This window comes from Hippoglossus hippoglossus, chromosome 1, assembly GCF_009819705.1.
Source record: "Hippoglossus hippoglossus isolate fHipHip1 chromosome 1, fHipHip1.pri, whole genome shotgun sequence".
NCBI classification, from domain to species: domain Eukaryota; kingdom Metazoa; phylum Chordata; class Actinopteri; order Pleuronectiformes; family Pleuronectidae; genus Hippoglossus; species Hippoglossus hippoglossus.
Genome location: NC_047151.1, coordinates 19630300 through 19649429, shown reverse-complemented (window position 1 = coordinate 19649429; position 19130 = coordinate 19630300). Strand labels below are relative to the sequence as shown.

At 41.2% G+C, this 19130-nt stretch overlaps 1 protein-coding gene across 8 annotated transcripts in view; it reads right to left on the bottom strand.

Moving 5' to 3' along the window:
- npnta (nephronectin a) overlaps positions 1-19130 on the bottom strand; it is a 53010-nt gene that overhangs the window by 2686 nt on the left and 31194 nt on the right. For 4 of the 8 annotated variants that reach the window (XM_034572641.1, XM_034580563.1, XM_034581785.1 and 1 more), the window contains 7 exons: positions 18138-18257; positions 16748-16867; positions 14304-14438; positions 12995-13117; positions 11308-11733; positions 3693-3782; positions 2199-2297 (listed from right to left, as the gene is read on the bottom strand). In XM_034572641.1, coding sequence (XP_034428532.1) covers positions 2199-2297; positions 3693-3782; positions 11308-11733; positions 12995-13117; positions 14304-14438; positions 16748-16867; positions 18138-18257 — 1113 coding nt within the window. The remainder of the gene's footprint in view (positions 1-2198; positions 2298-3692; positions 3783-11307; positions 11734-12994; positions 13118-14303; positions 14439-16747; positions 16868-18137; positions 18258-19130) is intronic. The other 4 variants (XM_034584273.1, XM_034585087.1, XM_034582629.1 and 1 more) reach the window with 3 other exon arrangements.

Here is a 19130-nt window from a genome sequence, read left to right as displayed (position 1 = left end):
TCCTGACAAACAACAAAATGGCGCATACCCCAGCTTCAAACCAAGTTTCATTAAAATCATTTCAGTTGTTTTTTTTGCGTAATAACAGACAAACAAACAGCAATGGAAACATAACCTCCGAGGCAGAGGTAATTAAAAGAAGAAACTTTGAAGTGAGCATACAATACATTTTCAGTCAAACAACAATGAATAGAAAAATCCTCCTTGAAAACCACTTGAATTTTGTGTTAGTTTAAAAAAAAGTGATTATTTTCTATCTCTCTCTTAAAGCTGCCACTCACTCCTGAGTCTCATTTGTTGGTATATAGCCAGTATATTCGACAGACTCACAGTTTTCATTGGAGCAAAGAAAAACTGTCCATGCAAACTGCAAACAATGTCTGTGCGTAATCCTGCAAAGTGGAACTTTTTTCTGTAACTGCACTTTGAGCAGCACAAATGAAATCCGAAAGATTTGGGTAAGAGGTGGACAGAAAAAAAAGATATATTTCATCCTCTCCATCCAACTGTGGAATTTGTAGAAGTGATACAAAAAAAGTGGTGAAAAAATAGACTGTCGAAAAAGACTTGACCCACTTACGTATGTTTCTTCTCCTAAAAATATAGCCAGTTACCCACGGCAACTATTTTTTTTTAATTCATTCATGAATTAGTTAGTGATGGAGCTGTATAGTTTAAAAAATTTAAAGGTAAAAGTGCTTGTGGCTTATAGGTGATTAATGTTGATGTATTTTGCATATCTAGTGGATCAGTGTATGGCTGCTGTTAACCACAGGGGGTCCAGTAGCTACTGTATCTGCAGGCCACACAGACTTTCTGCATAAGTTATGAGCCTCCTCCAAATCTGTGCCAAGCTTTTAAAGCCACGAGTGTCTGCCAGTGGCTGTCAATCAAAAGAGCTTAAAGTGATGAACAGTAAATAGTTACATATTTCACAACACACTGAAGATGTAGGTGGACACACACGCATCCATAAATAAGACATAATTCAAATGTTGTGATTTCACATATCCACCACACGCTGCAGCAGATTGAAATATGTTCTTTTAAGATGGATTACTCTCGCTCAGACCTTAGTTTATGATTTACTGTAAATTATTTTCCAAGTCTGGGCAAAAGTATTTACTTGCACTAATAAGTGAGCACAAACTTGGCTGAAATGAGGCCTGAATGTCTGGAAACAAACTTGTAACTGCAGGCCAGTTGGCTGTGGAGGCCACATGTAGCTAGTGTTGCCTAAACATTGCCAGGACGCTGCACTGTTTAGTCTCCACGCTGCCTCTACTGAGTCGTCTCAGCGTAATTCAACAGAACTTCCCTCTCGCCTGGACCCCAACAAAAGCAATGTTGTGTTTCCCAGCCACAAGTATGAGAGTCACGTAATCCACTTCTCATCTGCATCGCTTTGGAAGGCAAGGCACTAATCTGCAGAAAACACAGACTACTTCCCACAAGTAACTCTTCATTCTGACCTGTGATTTAGCAGAACAACAGATGTTGTGGTGCCGATGAGTGACACAAGGACAGACTCTATCTGTGACATGTGGGTTTGAATGAGTTTATTGCAACAATAACCAGATCAGAATAAAAGCTGTGACATCAGTCAATGCAGACAATTCAGATTGAAATACGTACGCAGGGTTAAATGTGTTTCCCATTGATAGAAGCATACATAAGCTCACATCAGGAAACACACCGATCCTCACACACTATATTTTCCACTCTATGGGGTTCACTAGACCCCCAAACAATCAATGCCAGTGAGGTGAATAACCATCACGACCCCCGAAGCACTCCAAGTCAGCTATGGGATATCACGTTCTCTGCTATATCATTATAGATATACTGTATATATATATATATATATTCAATGCTATATACACTGATAAGGAGGGCAGCCCTGACTCCGCATAAACTGATGTTACAGCTTCTCTATAAATATCGCAATTATTCTGATCTGGCTAGTTTGTTTCAATAAACTCATTCAAACCCACAAGTCACGGTTTAAGTCTCTTCTTGAGTCACTTGAGCCGCTTAGATGTTCTGACTGTGTGTGTGTGTGTGTGTGTGTGTGTGTGTGTGTGTGTGTGTCTGCGTGTTTGTGCGAGCCAGGAAGGTAACACAGCTCTTCTCATTTTCATTTACTGAATGTAAAATAAATCATTTTCCATATTTGAGTGTGCGGGTTCTGCAGTTACCTGACGGATCAGGTGTCGTCTCCCAGTGCAGGTCTCCGTCTTTGTCCCTGATCCAGCCGCAAAGGCCATCATCAAAAGAGCAGCTCAGATACCCTGACTCTGAAGAGGATAAAATGTTTTCAGAGGAGCCGAGGACACAAACGCACACACACACGCACAGAGAAAAGGTTTCAGTCTGCTCTCTGTGATGCTTGACAGGAGCCATGCTGTGTGCCTCTAACTTCACCTAAGGCAAGAGGACTGCTGATGCTCTGATGAACGAGATGAACACAATAGAAGTGTAAATATTTGTTATAATGTAATTTCTGAAGAGAGCTGATGCATTGAGATAAAAATCCAATGGGAAGCTACGTAAACAAAAAATGGAAAAAGCATCATCATTATTTGTATAATTTGCTGGCATTGCGATATCAGTGTATATAAGTGTATTTACACATACATCTTATTGTAAACATACCATAATAAAATATCTCACGGTTACAACCTATGGACTGCTGTGTTTATTTATCTATTTTAATATTTATCCACCACTCCAAAGTGCAAAATGTATTCTATTTATCAGTGCATAAATTATTTTATGACTGTCTATACTGTCTCTATTTTGATTCCTTGTATATAAATATGTTATGTAGATATATAAAATATTTTATTCTATTTTAATATTCTTAAAGCAACTATTTCACATTTTATCCTTTACTTCATAGTCTCAAGTTGTGTATATTAGCTAATAAGGCATCTACAGGCTTTCTCCATACAAACTTTCATTGTACCTGTACAGTGACAGTAAAGATCTCTCAAATCTCAAATCTCTTGAATGTCTTTATATTATGACTGAGGCAAAAATAGTCACTCTCCATGAACTGCTGCACGAATTTTGGATCCAAGATAAGAATAACCTCCATAATTTTGTTCCTGAAGCACCGTTTCCAAAAAACACTTCTCAGTTCATTCTCTGAGCCAATGAAAACGCCTCCTCACTCGACACTGCATGACAAATGATGCTCTGCGAACCAAAAATAAACATGTGACTAAATCATTAGGGCAATTTAATCTGTGTGCCATTGACAACAATAAATCACACTGAGCAAATACGACAGACGAAATGCTGTCTCCTCACTAAATCTATTTTTTAAATTGTTATTGTAGGAATTCTACATCGAGAACAATGGCGCTTATGAGCGAAGATGTGCCTCCAAATGATCAATTAATCTTTCAAGCAGTCAAGCAGGCTTCATGTGAAAATTGAGAAAATCTGGCAGTGCGTCCTGGGCCGTGAGCCATTATTTAAACGGATATGAACAGACGTCATGTGTCACCTCGCGGTGAAAGGCCTATCAAAACACATCTGTTCACTGTAATGTCTTCGCCTCGGCAGCGATGCTACAGGAGCTGATTGTCACTTTCATTTTGCCCGTAACAAATGTGGCTCGTCCGTCATTGTTTGAGCTCTGCAGTCAGCCGCCGCTGATTGTCTTTGTCAAATGTGTTGTTTACCTGGGTCGTCTCTGGCTTCATCCGCCGTGTTGCCGAGCTCAATGTCAAAGTCGATGCCGAGCACAGTGTTGTCTCCGTTGTTCCGAGGGACTGAGGTGAGAGAGACGCAGGGTTAGATAAAGGATTAACAAAGGTATTATATTTTCTCACTGCTTGTGGCTATCGTGTGGATTTGTTTCATTACTCCACAAGGATGAATCAATGTCATGGTTTATTGCCCGTGTATCTTAACACATTTAACCACACAGACCAGAGAAAACCTGCACAAACACCAGAAGTCAAATGTGAATCATAAGGGGAAAAAGGGCAACGGCTCGTCTGAGGCGTATTTTGGGTAAATGTTGCTGCTGCACAACCAGGGGCTCACACATACACACACACACATACATTTGTACAGCTATCTTAGTGAGGACATTCATGGGCATCATTCATTCCCTAGCCCCTTACCCTAACCCTAACCATCCAAACTAAATGCCTAACCCTAACCCTAACCCTAAACCTAACCTAAACCTAATTCTAACCCTAACCCTTAAACCAAGTCTTAACCCCCAAACAGTCCATTAAATAGGCGTCACAAAGTGAGGACCGGCCAAAATGTCCTCACTTTCCCAAAATGTCCTCACTACGTAGGTTGTAGACACAAAAATAGCTGTACAAGAGCACACACACACACGCACACGCACACACACACACAGTCCTGAAATAGCCTCTTTCCTTCTCCAATGGGGTCACACTGCCCAAAATACCATAAGCCAAGCTGTCTTATGAAAGGTCAACTGACAAGTGCCGCCCAGAAAGTTGGTACAAATCTTTTTGCAGCTTGAGATGCTTTGACCCTTTGGAAGGAAAGTTGTCTTTTCTGGTTTGAAATCATTTTAACAAAGGAAAGTCATTCATTTATTTTCTAACCTGCAAATTGGTGGCATTTGCTAATGAGAAGAAACATCCGTGAAACTATTCCCAACATCCCACACAGATTCTTGCTCCTATGCTACAAATGTGCTGTAACCTGCACTTGAACCGTCGGCCCCCCAGAGTCCCCCCTCCCGGGGTAACACAGCCCCGCAGACTGCGATGTAGTCTGTCAGTCGTAGGAATCTCTGAGCAGGGAGATCACACTCACACCAGGCTCTCCAGCAATCCCAGGCACCCAGGTCTGTGTGTGCGTGTTTGTGTGTGTGTGTGTGTGTGTGTGTGTGTGTGTCTGTGCTTTTAAGGAAATAGCCACCCAGGAGTTGTGCATCCGGTCGTAGGTCAGAAATATGGAGTGTAAATAAAGTGACGTGCTCATTAAAGGAGCGATAATTTGAGCTGTGGCACTGAGGCAAGTAGTAAAATATAGCTTTGATATTCAATCTCATCAAGTTGGGCTGTGGATACTGTGAAATGAACTTCAATTCTTCTGCTTATGTATTTTTTTCTTTAGTGCCATTTTGAATCTTTAAGGGTTTAACCAAATTACACAATAACATTGTATCACAAATTTCTTTTAACTTTTTATTGATAGGACAGTAGACGTGAAATGGAGAGAGAGTGGGGAAGACACACAGCAAAGGGCTGGGTCGGAATTGAACCTGCGGACCCCGCAGGAGGGCTCAAGCCTCCAAAAACATTTAAGCAAAAAAAACGTGTTTATTAGGAACAATTAGATGATAATTATATGTAGCTATGTCATATTAATGCAAATAACGAAAAAAATCTAAATTATAAGTTCTAATAAAAATACAATTTTATTTCACAGAGCCTTGCTGATAAGGACATGTATGTATCACAAATAAACGTGAATAATTTTAGTAAAACTGTCGGATAAGGAAACACAAATACCTATCAATAGTTGTATTGACGGGTGTTTGTGTCACTTAATCCGATGACAAGAATTGTTAAAATCAGGTTAAGAGGCATTAAAATTAATTTTGCATATATTAATTAATGAGAGAATGACTAGGAGTAAAACCAAAGTTTAAAATCTACTCCAATACAACTGAGGTGAAGGCAATTCTGTGCTGCTTACACCATTGAAAATGTAGATTGGAGGTTTGTGTCCTGGTTACTTTGTAAGACCCACAGATCTCACAGATCTCACTGTCAACAGTCTAATGTGATTTCTTTTTTAGGAGAAAGTAGTTGAAATAAAAACTATTCCACAGTCAGTGGATTGTCCAGAGTAAGTGTGACACTGTGTCTGTCCCGGCTACTTTTTGCTAAGATTTATGCTAAGCTACGCAACTTACCTCCTAGCTCCGGGTTCATACATGACACAGAAACGTGACTAATTTACAAACTTTTAGTTGAAGTTTCCTGAATTTCCACTGTGAAGCAATCATGCTGGTGATTGAGAAGGTCCAGACTGAACAGGAAACTACAAAACTCCGAAAATTGCTCTGGCCACAGCACACATCTGCACAGCTGAGGTGTTCTTCATACCCTGAGGCTCTTATTCAAATGATTCCTATTTCAGACTGTGGTGTCTCTGCTCCTTCCCTGCCCCGTCTTGTACAAACCTTCTCCAGGAAGCTCTGATTTCTCGAACTGCTCTGGTGCAAACTATTAGATTGATGTCTCCCTCAAGCAGTGCAGACAGGTGTTAATGTAATTTCTCTCCTCCTTCCTTTTTCTAATTATGTGCTGCCATCTGGCAAGGTGAGGAGGAACCGCATGATCTCACCTCTTATCCTATACTTTGCTGTTCTCTCCAAACATGTCAGAGGAGCTTAATGTTGGATTTTTGATACACTGACTTATGCTGTGCCTACAAGTGAGCATGACACAAAAACACTTCTATTTATGTTTGATTACACTTTCTGTGTTATTCATGCTCTTGCTGCATCTGGACTTAACATTCCTCACCTTCTGCTGCTTTTTCAGTTTTGCTGTACGCTGCATCATAATGTGCATATTTACCAAAGCTGCCTTTCCGCCTCAGGAACTTTACCCAGGAACCTTTGCAGGAACTCTGCGTTTCCACTGCAGGGACCAGGATCCAATTTAAGTTTGGAGGAAATATTTTTAACCTATAAAAAATAGGTTAAAAATATTTCCTCCAAAAAAAAGTCCCTGCTCAGGGGCGTAGTACTTTACAAAGGGGAGGGGCTAGCGATGCTGAAGACATCTGCTTGGTTGAGAGCTACATTTTTTATTAGTACTGGATCGATGTGCTTATTGTTTGCAGAGAGAATTTAAAAGATATGAAAGGGAAGTTTTGGGCACTGGACAATATGAAGGATAAATATGGCATCATTCCTAATTTATAATAATATCAACAAATCCTATAAAAAGCACTAATACCTTAGTACTTTTAAATACTTTGCAACTTCCCAATCCTGTCTTTAGCTGTTGATCCTTTAAAGGTAATTTTTTCCTACTGAAGAAGTAAATCTTTTAAAATGCATCACAGATATGGTTTGATTTAAAAAAATAAAAAAAAATCTAAGTAATTTTCAAGAACAGTTGATAATTGAAGTTTCCAGCAAACTTCATTTAAAAGGAAGATAAATAGAGCATTTGTTGGGGACTATTTTGATCAGCGGATGAATATGCAGTAGGTGTGCTCATAAGAAATTTACGGTGCCAGGATGTATGAATAATGAATAATTCTCTGCTACATTCTTTTTTTTACAATATAGGGTCAATTCTCCCAGGCTCCAAAATAACTCATTGTATCTCTGTGTCAAGGTTCTTAAATATTTAACATAAAATTTCTGCTCCCACACAAATGCGGTGGAGTTGGAATAAATTGTGTTGTGCAACAGTGTGGCTCAACTGTGGAGGCTTATGGCACAGAGCAATGCACTGTATCAGAGTTATGCACACAATAGCTCTTAGTGAGATCAGTTCATTGTTGATTTTTATGGGGTTTGTTGACAATCTGAAAAAATATGGATACTGCAATAAATCTGGCGGCTGTTCCTCAGTGATCGGTCCTTTGCTGTCAGGGCCCCAACCCAGAATTCAAACCTAATGGCCTTTGTGGTATTGTTATAAGCGATTACTTATGTGTTTCTTTATCATTCATCTTCTTTGTTCAGTTTATTTTTTATTTTAATTTTTTTAACCATTTCAAGTTTAAATGATATATTATTATGGGTGCCTAGCGGTGCCCGCACCACTCATATTGTTATTCCATGAAACTTAATATTCTTAGTTCTTCTTCCGTAAATTGTCGGCGCTCTACTCCTCCCGCAAATTTTGTCGCACATAAACGAGACCTACAAAAAAACCTGCGGAATCTAAGAATTTTTTCGTTAAACGGCCCGAAAATGACAGTTTTTAGGCCCTTTTTCCTTCACTAAAACTGCTCTCAAATCCACAAATGGAGGTTGTCAGACATGATTTTAGATCAAAACGAAGTCCAAATAGTTTCCTTCGCAGACATGTCACTCTCAAATCTCTCGGAGCTCTACCTCCGTCTGTCACGAAAAATTGCAAAATCATTTCTGGCACAGACTCTCCATTGGGTCTCATGTGAACTTTGACAGAAATTTCTGGAAAGAGCAAAACGGAAAAATAAATCCTAACTCGCTCCCACGGCCCCATTTCTTAACTCTCACCAATAAAAAGATAACTGGTTGTTCTTTAAAGTCTTGGGATTCTCAAAGTGTTTTCATTTTACAGATAGGACTTATAGTTTTTGAGTAACAAGCATTTGTTTGAGGAGAGCGCTAGAGTGTAGAAATATCTCCTCCCCATTGGGTCCTATGTTAATTTTCAGAGGACATTTTTGGAAGGAGAAGTACTTTTCTAACTCGCACGCACGGTCTCATTTTTTGACTCCAACCCATAATATAGATATCTGCTTGTTCGTCAAAGTCTTGTGATTCTCACGGTGTTTTCATTTCACAGATAGGAGTTATAGATTTTGAATTAGAGCATTTTGTTCGCGATGTTCTCCAGAGCTCAGAACTCTCTCTATTTCTCCCAAACAGGTGCGGTCGTTAGTGAGATGCACACGCTGAGGAGGGGGGCCAAAGGGGGAAAGGGGGACAGGGGGATCTTTATATTAACTACTTCAAAGGTTTTAATCAACTCTGTATGTAGTGTAGTGGTAGATCAGTTGGACAGTGACTCAGAGGTGGTGCGTTCAAGTCCAGGTGAGGGCAGAACCTTAACATTGATTTTTCTTTGTCATTCAGAGGGGGACTTTTGAACTCTTTAAATAAACAACTTTCAATAATTTTGAACAACAATGTGATTGGATCAGTGGGTTGAGACGCTGACTCAGTGATCCACTGGTCGTGAGTTCAAAACCAACTGAAGCAATAAATATATTTTTGCTTACATGATGTCCAATTGCCCTCAAACTTCAATATTGACTCATCGTTACAGCGCCACCTACTGATCAGTGTTAAAACGAAGTGAGCAATCGGTCCCAAATTACGCACACTTCATCAGAGCCCCGACCTGAACAGATCTATTAGTGTGTATGAAGTGATAGTGATAGCGCCACCTTATGATCAACTCTGTCTCCCTCTCAAATGGAAAGAGTCTCTCTGGAGCCGGCAGCAAGCACTAGGCACCCATTCGAAATTTCTCGGCAGGAGGAATTTTCTAGTTTTATTTGTTGTCTTTGATCTTGAATGATATTGAATTCCTTTGCTTGTCACCTTTAATATTTAGTTTTCTTGTTTTTATTTGCCCTCTTTTTGAAGCACTTTGTAATGGCTGTTTTTGAAAGGAATTGCATAAATAAAGTTATTATTATTATTATAAAAAAGTGTTTAACTGCATACAAATAGATTCACAGGAGGGGTTAGGGTTATACTGTACCTGCGGTTTTAGACCAAAAGTAGCAATTCCACGTTTTTAATAGGTGAAATCTATTCACCACTGTGAGAATTGCAGTGTTTACCTCCTTTATTAAAGCGAAAAAGAAAAAAGAGATCTCAACTGGCTCTCCTTGATACAATATTTTAAATTCTGCTCTGTTATTTGGTTTCTGTCAACAATGTCAAACTAAATCAAAGACGGGTAAAGCTGAATGCTTGGCAGAGAGCATGATGTGGCATGTGAATAAACAATAGTCAGACTGAGCACCAGTCTGTTTTTTAACTTACCTTGAGATGAAAATATTTTGATTGTGCTGTAGATGCAGCTTGATTTACGTATTCATTATGTTAAATTCATATATATAGAGGGTCACATATTAAAGTGAGAGCCTTAGCCTGGCTGATTAGATATTTCAACCACTTTTAGCTGACATTATAAACAGTTTTAAAGTTTCTAGATACATTTTTACAGCTCAAATTTGTCAAGATTTAGCAAGAAAGCATCTGATGAGCTGTGTGTACACTGCAGCCCATTGCAAATTGCTCGGATAAATTGCATCCACATATTCATGCATTTGAATACAAAATAGATATGATAATTCACATAATCAGACAGGTAAACATCACTCCTGATTCCCCAGAATGTGAGATGTTTCAAAATAAATGTAGTGTTCTCGGATTCAGATGAAGAAAAATGCTAATTTTCTCCAGCAATAGACCTGTCAGGGAGTTGATGAAGACGAATAGCAAGACAAATAAGAGCCTTATAGAGTTAAAGTCTGTGACCTGAAAGTAAACAGAAGCTGCACAATTAAACAGCAAAACCCAGAGATTAGAGGCTCCTCATGCAGCGTTACTATGTTAGAGCTGCTCCAATCAATATCTTTATATGAGCAGTATACACATTTCTATATCTGAAATGTAAACAGTGTTGCTTCATCTCTTAACTCTCAGCTATTTATTGTGTTTTAGTGTCTTTCAGGTCACTTCTTTTGGTTTTTACGGCCCATCACTCTACTGTTTTGGTTCAGTTTAACCACTGTCATCATCATCCTCTCCAGACACAGCATCTGTTGTTATTGAAAAAAAGATTTAACAGCTAAAGAGGCAGATATTTCCCCAAGGAGAAGATTAAAACCTAAACTGAAAAAAGTGAGTGAATGTGGGGCACGGCTTCAAATGAATGTTTTTCTGTGTCTCCTGGATGTGGGAAAATGCAACAGTTTGGAAGCAGGTTCACCAGATGTATCACGTTAAGAGGTGAGAATATGTCAGAGCTGTGGTTTACAGATATAGTTGACCTGCTCCCATGTGGCCAGAAAATGAATTTAATGCAGTTTTAAAGGTCTGCGTATATTATTGGTATTTGTAAACAGGTCTATAATTGAATTTGTCTTGAGTTTAAAAACATTTTCTATCTACAAATCATCAATAACTCAACTACAGCTCTTAAGTTCTGCTTGTGCTTGGATTTGCTCTGCTTGTGCCCAAACTTCGATGTTTAATTATTTTTGTACAGATTTCCTTCACTCCAGCTTCAGCTCTTCTCCTCGTACCTCGTGATGCTTCTGTGCGAACATGAAAAGTCTTCTCTCGGATTTCTCCTCTGTTCTTTGATTTTTTTTCAAAATTCCCAGAAGGGTAAGTATAAGAAATATTCTAAAATCTGAACGTGACATCAATAAGTCCTGCTCTCAAACTGACAGAGCACGCTCTTGAATATAGATAGTAAAATAAACCAAAGTAAAAAGGTGTGAAAGGTGTTTAAACGTTTCTTTTCTGCGACAAGAGTGTCATTAGGTCATCAACAGTTCAGAAATATAAATAAAATAACGGAAAAATCTAGCTCTTACTGTGAACGTCCCCTCTCTGCTTCGTGACCTCCTTCTGGATGGTGTTGTCTACAGGGGTGGGGGGTGGCGGCGTCGAGGGGCGTCTGGTCGGAGCTACTGTTCTGGGTGGGACGTAAGGCTTGCGTGTTGGTATTAGAGGCTTCCTGGTGGGGACGAAAGGCTTCCGGGTGGGAACTGATGGTTTTCGTGGGGCTGGGGTGACCCGACGCGGAGGAGGAGGTGCCTTGGTTGTGGTAGTTGTGGTTGTTGTGGTGGTGGTGGTGGTGGTAGTTGTGGATTTGGGGAGAACAGGGAAGATTCTCCTTGGGGTCTGTGGAGGGCGGATGGTTGTGGTGGTCCTCCTCTGATCCAGGTCAGGGATGTGGTTGTGATGATTTGGGGGTGGTTTCCCTGGTCTCGGTGGGTCAATAACCACTTTTGGAATGGCTGGAATGATAAGAGAATGCAGATGGAGCACTGAAATATGAGCACTTAAGACTTAATGAGGCGTAGAATTGCAGACTAACTGCAATGATTAGCTTGACTTTTGCAGAGGAGGGCTTTCTCTCATCTCCTGATATCTGTTAACTAAATGTTAGCATCCTAAAACAAATTGGGTGTCTCAAATCACACTGACGGAAAAGCTCACATTTGCGAAAACAGGCCATGAAACGAGCTGCAGCTTCACATTCATTCATTCATTCAATTTGGAGCTTTTTAAAGACAAATCTGCCACTGTGAAGGCGACCTGGTTTCAAATGAATATCTGCTTTTTTGAAATTCATATTGCTTTTTGGCCGTGGCTTTTTATTCACGCTCGTCCTGATTAGCGATTCTTTGTGTGCTCGTAGCCGGAGGCTTCACAGCATCGGGCTAAAGCTGTTCTGTGTGTGTGGAATGATCTCTGCTCTCAAACAGGCTGCGGTGCCCTGGAGATCACCCTCACTCTGCAGACGTCATCAAAGTTACACCTCCCATTTCCCCTTTGTTCCTGCGCACATTCTTCACGTCAGGGGCAGAAGCAGAGACTGGGGTGGTGGTGGTGGTGGTGGTTGGTCGGGGGGGTTTCACGAGTGAGGAATGAGCGTGGACAAAGGCAAGCGGTTTGAACTCAGTTATTGCCTTCTCGGGTTGCAGGCGACTTTGATATGTGATACACAAATAGGATATTGCAACTCGAGTCCCAGAACACTTGTGGCTCACACCCTGTGGGCAGGTGACAGGGTGAAATATTTGCGGCGCCCTACGCCAGGAGGTGTCCTCTCTGCTCCATGGACTGTTACACCAGTTGTGTCTGTTGGATGATTAAATAACTGTGGAGAATAAATTACTTCTTGTCCACTGAGCTGAAACTGCAGACGCACTGACTAATAGACTGTGTGTCAGCGAGCAGAAAGAGACAAACTGCCAGGGAGAGAAATATTTCACGTTTGATGATGACTCCTCTTAATTGGCTGATTAAAATGGCCAGATGTCAACACCGGAGTCAAGGCTCACTCTGGGCACATGTGATAAGGGAGCAGGCTGATTTAAGTAAAGACTGACAGCCATTACAAAGAAAGGAATTTCAGTCCAAGCTCTGTGCTCACAAGGCTATTCCTCCCTCTTTCTTGGTTTCCGAAAAACACTAGCAAAGAAAAGAAAAATGTGGGGCCCTGATTCTCCGCAGAAGAAACACTGGGGCCAGGGTTTTGTTCTCGGTCCTTACGTTTGCAGTCGTGGCCCATCCCCCTGTAGCCGTCTCTGCATTTACACTTGTATGAGCCCGGCGTGTTGTAGCAGGTGGCGAAGCTGCTGCAGTGGCTCTGACCTAAAGAGCACTCATCCACATCTGAAAAGATAATGGAAACGTATCAACATTCAGCGAGCGGGTGCAAGTGTAAAACTCTTCAGACAAAACAGCAGAATATCAAAGGCTAATTGCTTCACATCCACTTCAAGGAGGGTTTAAAGTTTATGTCAGGTGCACTGTTAGCGAAAGCATTTAAGTGAATAACAGTGATCCCTCCATGAATGCCAGAGCAAAATCATTACAAGGAGCTGCAAGGTCCTGGAAGCGAATCAGCCACCAGCTCCTCCAACTACCACTGCTGCCCTTTCTATTCTTCACCCTCAAAAGTTTGTTCTGAAAAAAAGATTTCAATAAATGAAGACTGGAGATGGTGAGTTCTCCACATGCTGCCAGGATTCAAGGTAAATGTGGGTTTCTGTGCACAACTAATTCAAGTTTTAATGGCAGCTACTCTTGAGTGTAGTTTCCAGAACCTCTTTAGAAAATACAAAATAAAGGGGAAGGGAAAATTGAGTGAGATATTTCAAATTCAATTAATCCTGTTTTTTAGCCAATCTTTTCTTTGCATTTACTGACATGCTTGAATTCAAAATACTGTCACACCTGATCCTCTTTAGGGTCATGGATGTTACTCATTGTTTTTTCTTCAGCAATTCTTCTGTATTTAAATACATTTCTAGTTCTTTCTTAATCCTCAGTAGTGGAAGAAGTATAGTGACTAAATACTCCATTAAATGTAAAAGACCTGCATTTAAAATTTGATTTTAGCACCAATACTTTAAAGTCAAAACTACCATGGAAGAAGAACTTTAATATAATTTACTAAAGCAGTTTTTTACAGTGTACATGCAGTTTAATGTGTAACAATGCATAATATGTTTACGTATGTACGTTTTGTACATAAATCTTGATTTCGTCGAAATGATAAGAAACTACAATAAACAATTAAATGTAAGGTAATAAAACGTAGATTATATAAAAAAAGAAAGAAAGTTCTTTCGACTTTAATGTTACTGAGCTTCTATTAATATGAAATAATCAGTTTCATGTGTTCCTGCAACACTGATAATGTGCATGTTTTAAAATGTACATTAACGCTCCCTCAGTATCATTCAAACTCACTAATAAGAACTTATCTACTAGTCAAAATATCTCAGCAGAACCCTAACCCTAACTGTGAGTTTATATCTGTGAACTCGTCTGTGCAGAGGCCTTGTGACGCTACCTGTGCACTGGTATTTCCCGCCGATGTACTGCAGGTCAAACCCATCGTGGCACTTGCAGATGTAGCTGCCGAAGGTGTTGATGCATTTCCTGAACCGGGGACACACGGCGATTCCTGCTGCGCACTCATCCACGTCTACAAATGAGGAAAAGCATTACATACAAAAGTGATTCAAATTCACATACAGTAGCCTACATATTATGCACATAAGATAAGACAATGCACTAATACCTTTGGATTCAAAGTGGCAATTTAATTCAAGATTCAACCAACAGTCATTTTCAAATGAGAAAACTTCTTTTCACCTTCACTCTTGTGAACAAAGCCCATTATGTATTCTGTTCAGTGAGCAGAATCCAGTGTACACTGCTTTGTTCCATTATTTAATGACCTACTCTAAGTGTCTTTGTTTATCACCTTTGCAGACATGGCGGCATTAATATTTAGACACTGAGAGGCTCAAAGCATCCGCCTTAAAATCATTAATGGGTCCACTGCTGCTGAAGCATAGTGGAGCCACAGGGACTGTAGTTTGAAAGGACCTTAAAAATACACCTGGACCAGCTGGGAAAACAAGCCAGTGCAGGGAGTGGGCAGAGCTCCCTTATCTCCTTAACAACCACTGTTGGGGTTCTCATCAGCAAGGCACACTGCTCCAGTGGAGCTGCTAAATGGACGACGTTTGGAGGCTGCTGCTGCTGGTGCTGCATTATTCAGCTACTGACAGGACAATGGTGAATTATATTTACACAAGCACACTTTGATGCAGGTACTGTACAGATTGTCTTTACACACAAAATATTGCTGCTTATAAAGCTCTGAATTTATGAATATATGAATATTTACATCTGGCTTTGAAGAAAACTCTGACTTGGCAAATAGTAGCAAATCTTTTAGCACCTTCAACTCATACTCTCTCACTCTCTCTCACACACACACACACACACACACACACACACACACACACACACACACACACACACACACACACACCAGCATCATTTCTTACCCACTCCACTTTTTCTAATTGTTTTAAGTTCCACATATGTCCTGTTATTTCATCCCTATTAATACATTAGTAACAGTACCAATAATTAATAAAAACCTATATATATATTATAAACTATATTATGAACAATATTAGCTTGTAAATCACCGCTCCTCTAAAGCAGTTAATGAATAAATATGTATTAGAGTAATGCTACTGTCTCCACTACTCTCCATAAAACTCTAATCTTGCTTCCAGACGGATCAGGAAACCGTCCGTGTCCTAACACCTGTTGCAGGCAACCTCTCCGTCCTCTCCTGCATCATTTTTCATGATTTATGTCTGCCCTCTTTTGGAGATCTGCCCCCCTATTAGCCGGCCCGGAGTTAAGTGGGACTATATGGCAGAACAACAGGAACGGCCCAGTTTGGAACAGCCTGTCTTTAAACTTGACACAGGTTAACTGCCTCAACTGGCCCCCTTCATCTGTTAGTCACTCATGTGAGGAGCTGAGCCGCGTAAAAGAAGGAGGGGATGATGGGAAGGGTTGGCGGGGGGGGGGGGGGGGGGGGGGGGGGGGGAGTCTGGGTTTCCCCTGAGGACATTTCTGCTGTGAAAGCTGGAGGATGTAGGAAGTGGAATAAAGTCCCTATTTAGTGACACACGGTTTAATTGCTAGGGTCCTTGATCAAAGTAAACAAAGATGTATTAGTTAATATTTGGGACGACTTTCAACTTTGCTCACTAAGATGTTTCCTTTCAGCTCACAAATAACATTTTCACTGCCAAGTCTCTTTCTCTTGCTCTGCCAAAAACAGTTGCTTGATTATCACTCAGCACATTTAACAGCCGAGAACAACACGTAACAAAAAGAAAAATTTACATTCTCATTTGTGATGCATTGCCACAGTTGAAAGAAGGAAGTGGGTAAAATAAAGGCAGACTTTTTATGCCTCTGGTACGGTGGCCCTGAGAGCTCAATGCACTGCAACTTCAGAAAGCACATGCAAATAGACGCAACACGGGAAAATGAAGAACACGTCTGGATCAATGACAACACATAGCACAGCAAATAGAAAACGCAATGCATACTACTGTGCGTGTTTGGTTGTGTTGCAAGTATTTACTTGTGTTGCGAGTATTTGGTTGTGTCGCGAGTAGTTGGTTGTGTTGCAAGTATTTGGTTGTGTTGCTAGTATTTGGATGTGTAGCGAGTATTTGGTTGTGTTGTGAGTATTTACTTGTGTTACAAGTATTTAGTTGTGTTGTAAGTATTTGGTTGTGTTGCGAAAATTTGTTCGTGTATGTTTGCAGAGCATATTCTATTCGCTGCACATGTGTTCTCAAATTGATAAAGACGTTGTATCCATTTGCAGGTGTTTCCTTAAATTGCAGTGCATTGAGCCCTCTGGGCCACCGTACTCTGGAGATACACAGTGTAAACTGTGGGACGTACCCACACAAGTTCTTCCATCTGGAGCCAGCTGCAGCCCCGGTGAAGGACACTGACATCGGACCTCTCCTTTCATCACCTCACAGCCGTACTGGCAGTTGGCCATGCCACAAGTGCGAGTGTCTGGTGGACACAAGGGGAAGACAACACATATTAACACATGCTGATGTCACAATGGAGTGCAAAGGGTGCACAGTTTATACTGCCTTCACTCCCACCCACACTTAATTCCACCCTGACATAGACTCTCAAGCTTTGTCCTTATCCTCCAGCCAATGTGTACGAGCCACTTGCCTGACTTTTCTGATATTAGCCAGGTTGACCCTGGGGTACAGACAACAGAGCAGCACACACGCTGCCATTATTAGATTCCTGTGCTGCACAATCGCCCTGTGCTCAGACCTTGCCCACGCAATCCTCCCTCACCTACTTTTATCCTCTCCAACACTTGAAAACTCATAATGCATCACCGACGTATCGAAGCGCCAGTGTGCAGCGCCTCTGTGGTGGAGCGGCGCCAGGCAGATCGAGACCCTCGATTTCGCTCAGCCTCTCTCGATAACTTCGGACCTTTCACAGGAAATTAAAAGCGAGGCTCGTGCTGCTGCTGCCTCAGTTGCCGCGGCACCCTGGAGTACAGAGTAATGACTGAGGTAATCCAGGCTGATTAAAAGCTACAGTGATCTATTGATCAAAGCAGCAGCCAGGGAGAGAAGATGGTGTTTAACACTATCATGCTATCAACACACAACAACACCCCAGCATATCTTGGTATTGCCTCCAGTGGAGAACAATTCAGATTCAGATAGAAAAACACAAATGAGTAAAAATGAGGTACTGGGAGTTACCCATACCAGAGAGGAGACATGAGGAAAAAATAGTTATCAGGTGAGGAAACAGAATTTACAAAGAGGCTTCTACTCCCTTTCTGTAAAATACCTCAGGGCAACCAATAAGACTACGGCTCTAAAGATGGAGTTTCTTTTTCATTTTAGACCCCTTTAGGTTCTTCACAGGGGTTCTGTGTAGAGCCGCTATAATGAAGCAGATCAACATGGGGCTTTAATCAAAACAGTCTATCAAAGGATTGTGAGGCTGCCGTCAGAGGTAGTCACACAAGCGGGAATAAGTATTTTGTAATAGAGAGCATATGTCATCAGCTTTGCATTGTGCAGGCGTTCAGATGAATATGTTTTTAGTGAAGCGAAGAAAAGGCTTCGCAGAATCACACCCGGGCTACAAAGCAGAGGAGACAGAGGAGGGAGAAAACAGAGCAGGAATGTTTGAGACAACAATGCAAATGGTGTGTACAATCATTCTGTGTGTGTGTGTGTGTGTGTGTGTGTGTGTGTGTGTGTGTGTGTGTGTGTGTGTGTGACGGGCGCACACTCACTTCCACAGGTCCCGTCAGGCAACAGCATGTAGCCGTTTAGGCAGTAGCACTTGTAACTCCCGTATGTGTTCATGCACCTGTGTTTACAAGGCCTCGGCTTCAGCCCGCACTCATTCAGGTCTGCAGAGAGAGGGAGAAGGAGAGAGAGAGAGGCATAAGTGGACTGAAGGAGAGAGAGAGAGAGAGAGAGAGAGAGAGAGAGAGAGAGAGAGAGAGAGAGAGAGAGAGAGAGAGAGAGAGAGAGAGGCCCTCCAACACAGGTGAAATTAGTCAGAGGGCAAAGGTGGAAAGGTCAATTGTGTTAAACCTCAACCATCCATTAAGTTTGGGCTCGAGGTGTCTGTGTGTGTGTGTATGTGTGTTTGTGTGTTAATGTGTGTGTTTAAGAGGGGGAAGGAAGTGAAGCGTTGCCGTGTTCCGACAGGCCCACAACTCCCCTCTTTGATGATTTAACAGGAAGCCAGCGTTAACCGTCACCCTGCCGATAAAAGATGAAGTTATTACTCTCTGACTCACCACAGCTTAATGATAGATGCATATAATTCCCTTTTTTTTCTTTCTTTCTTTTTTTTTTATACGCAGGCATAAAACGTAGAGAGATCTCGAACACAAGAGCCGGTTAAAATTGTATTAGAAAATTATGTTTGTCTGAGTTCACGGCAGGGAAGGCTCCAGGGAGAAAGGAATATGCCCGGAGCTTAACACCTGTCAAACGCTTATGCTAATTCAAAACATTATAGCTTTGTCGAAGCAGACAGCCTCAAACTCCGGGGTAACTAAAAAGGTTATTCATGTCTCCATACTCTTGACGAATCTCAGTCCCAGGGCCTGGAGTGGTTCCGCAAAAACTACTGAACAGATTTCTGCGATACTTTTGTGATCCGATGGAAAATCCATTATATTTTGGAGCAGATGAAAGGGTGGATCCAGAATAATTTTTTGCACTCACTTTGCAAGATGGAGCATTAGCCTTTGCAGAGCTCTGCGTTCTAC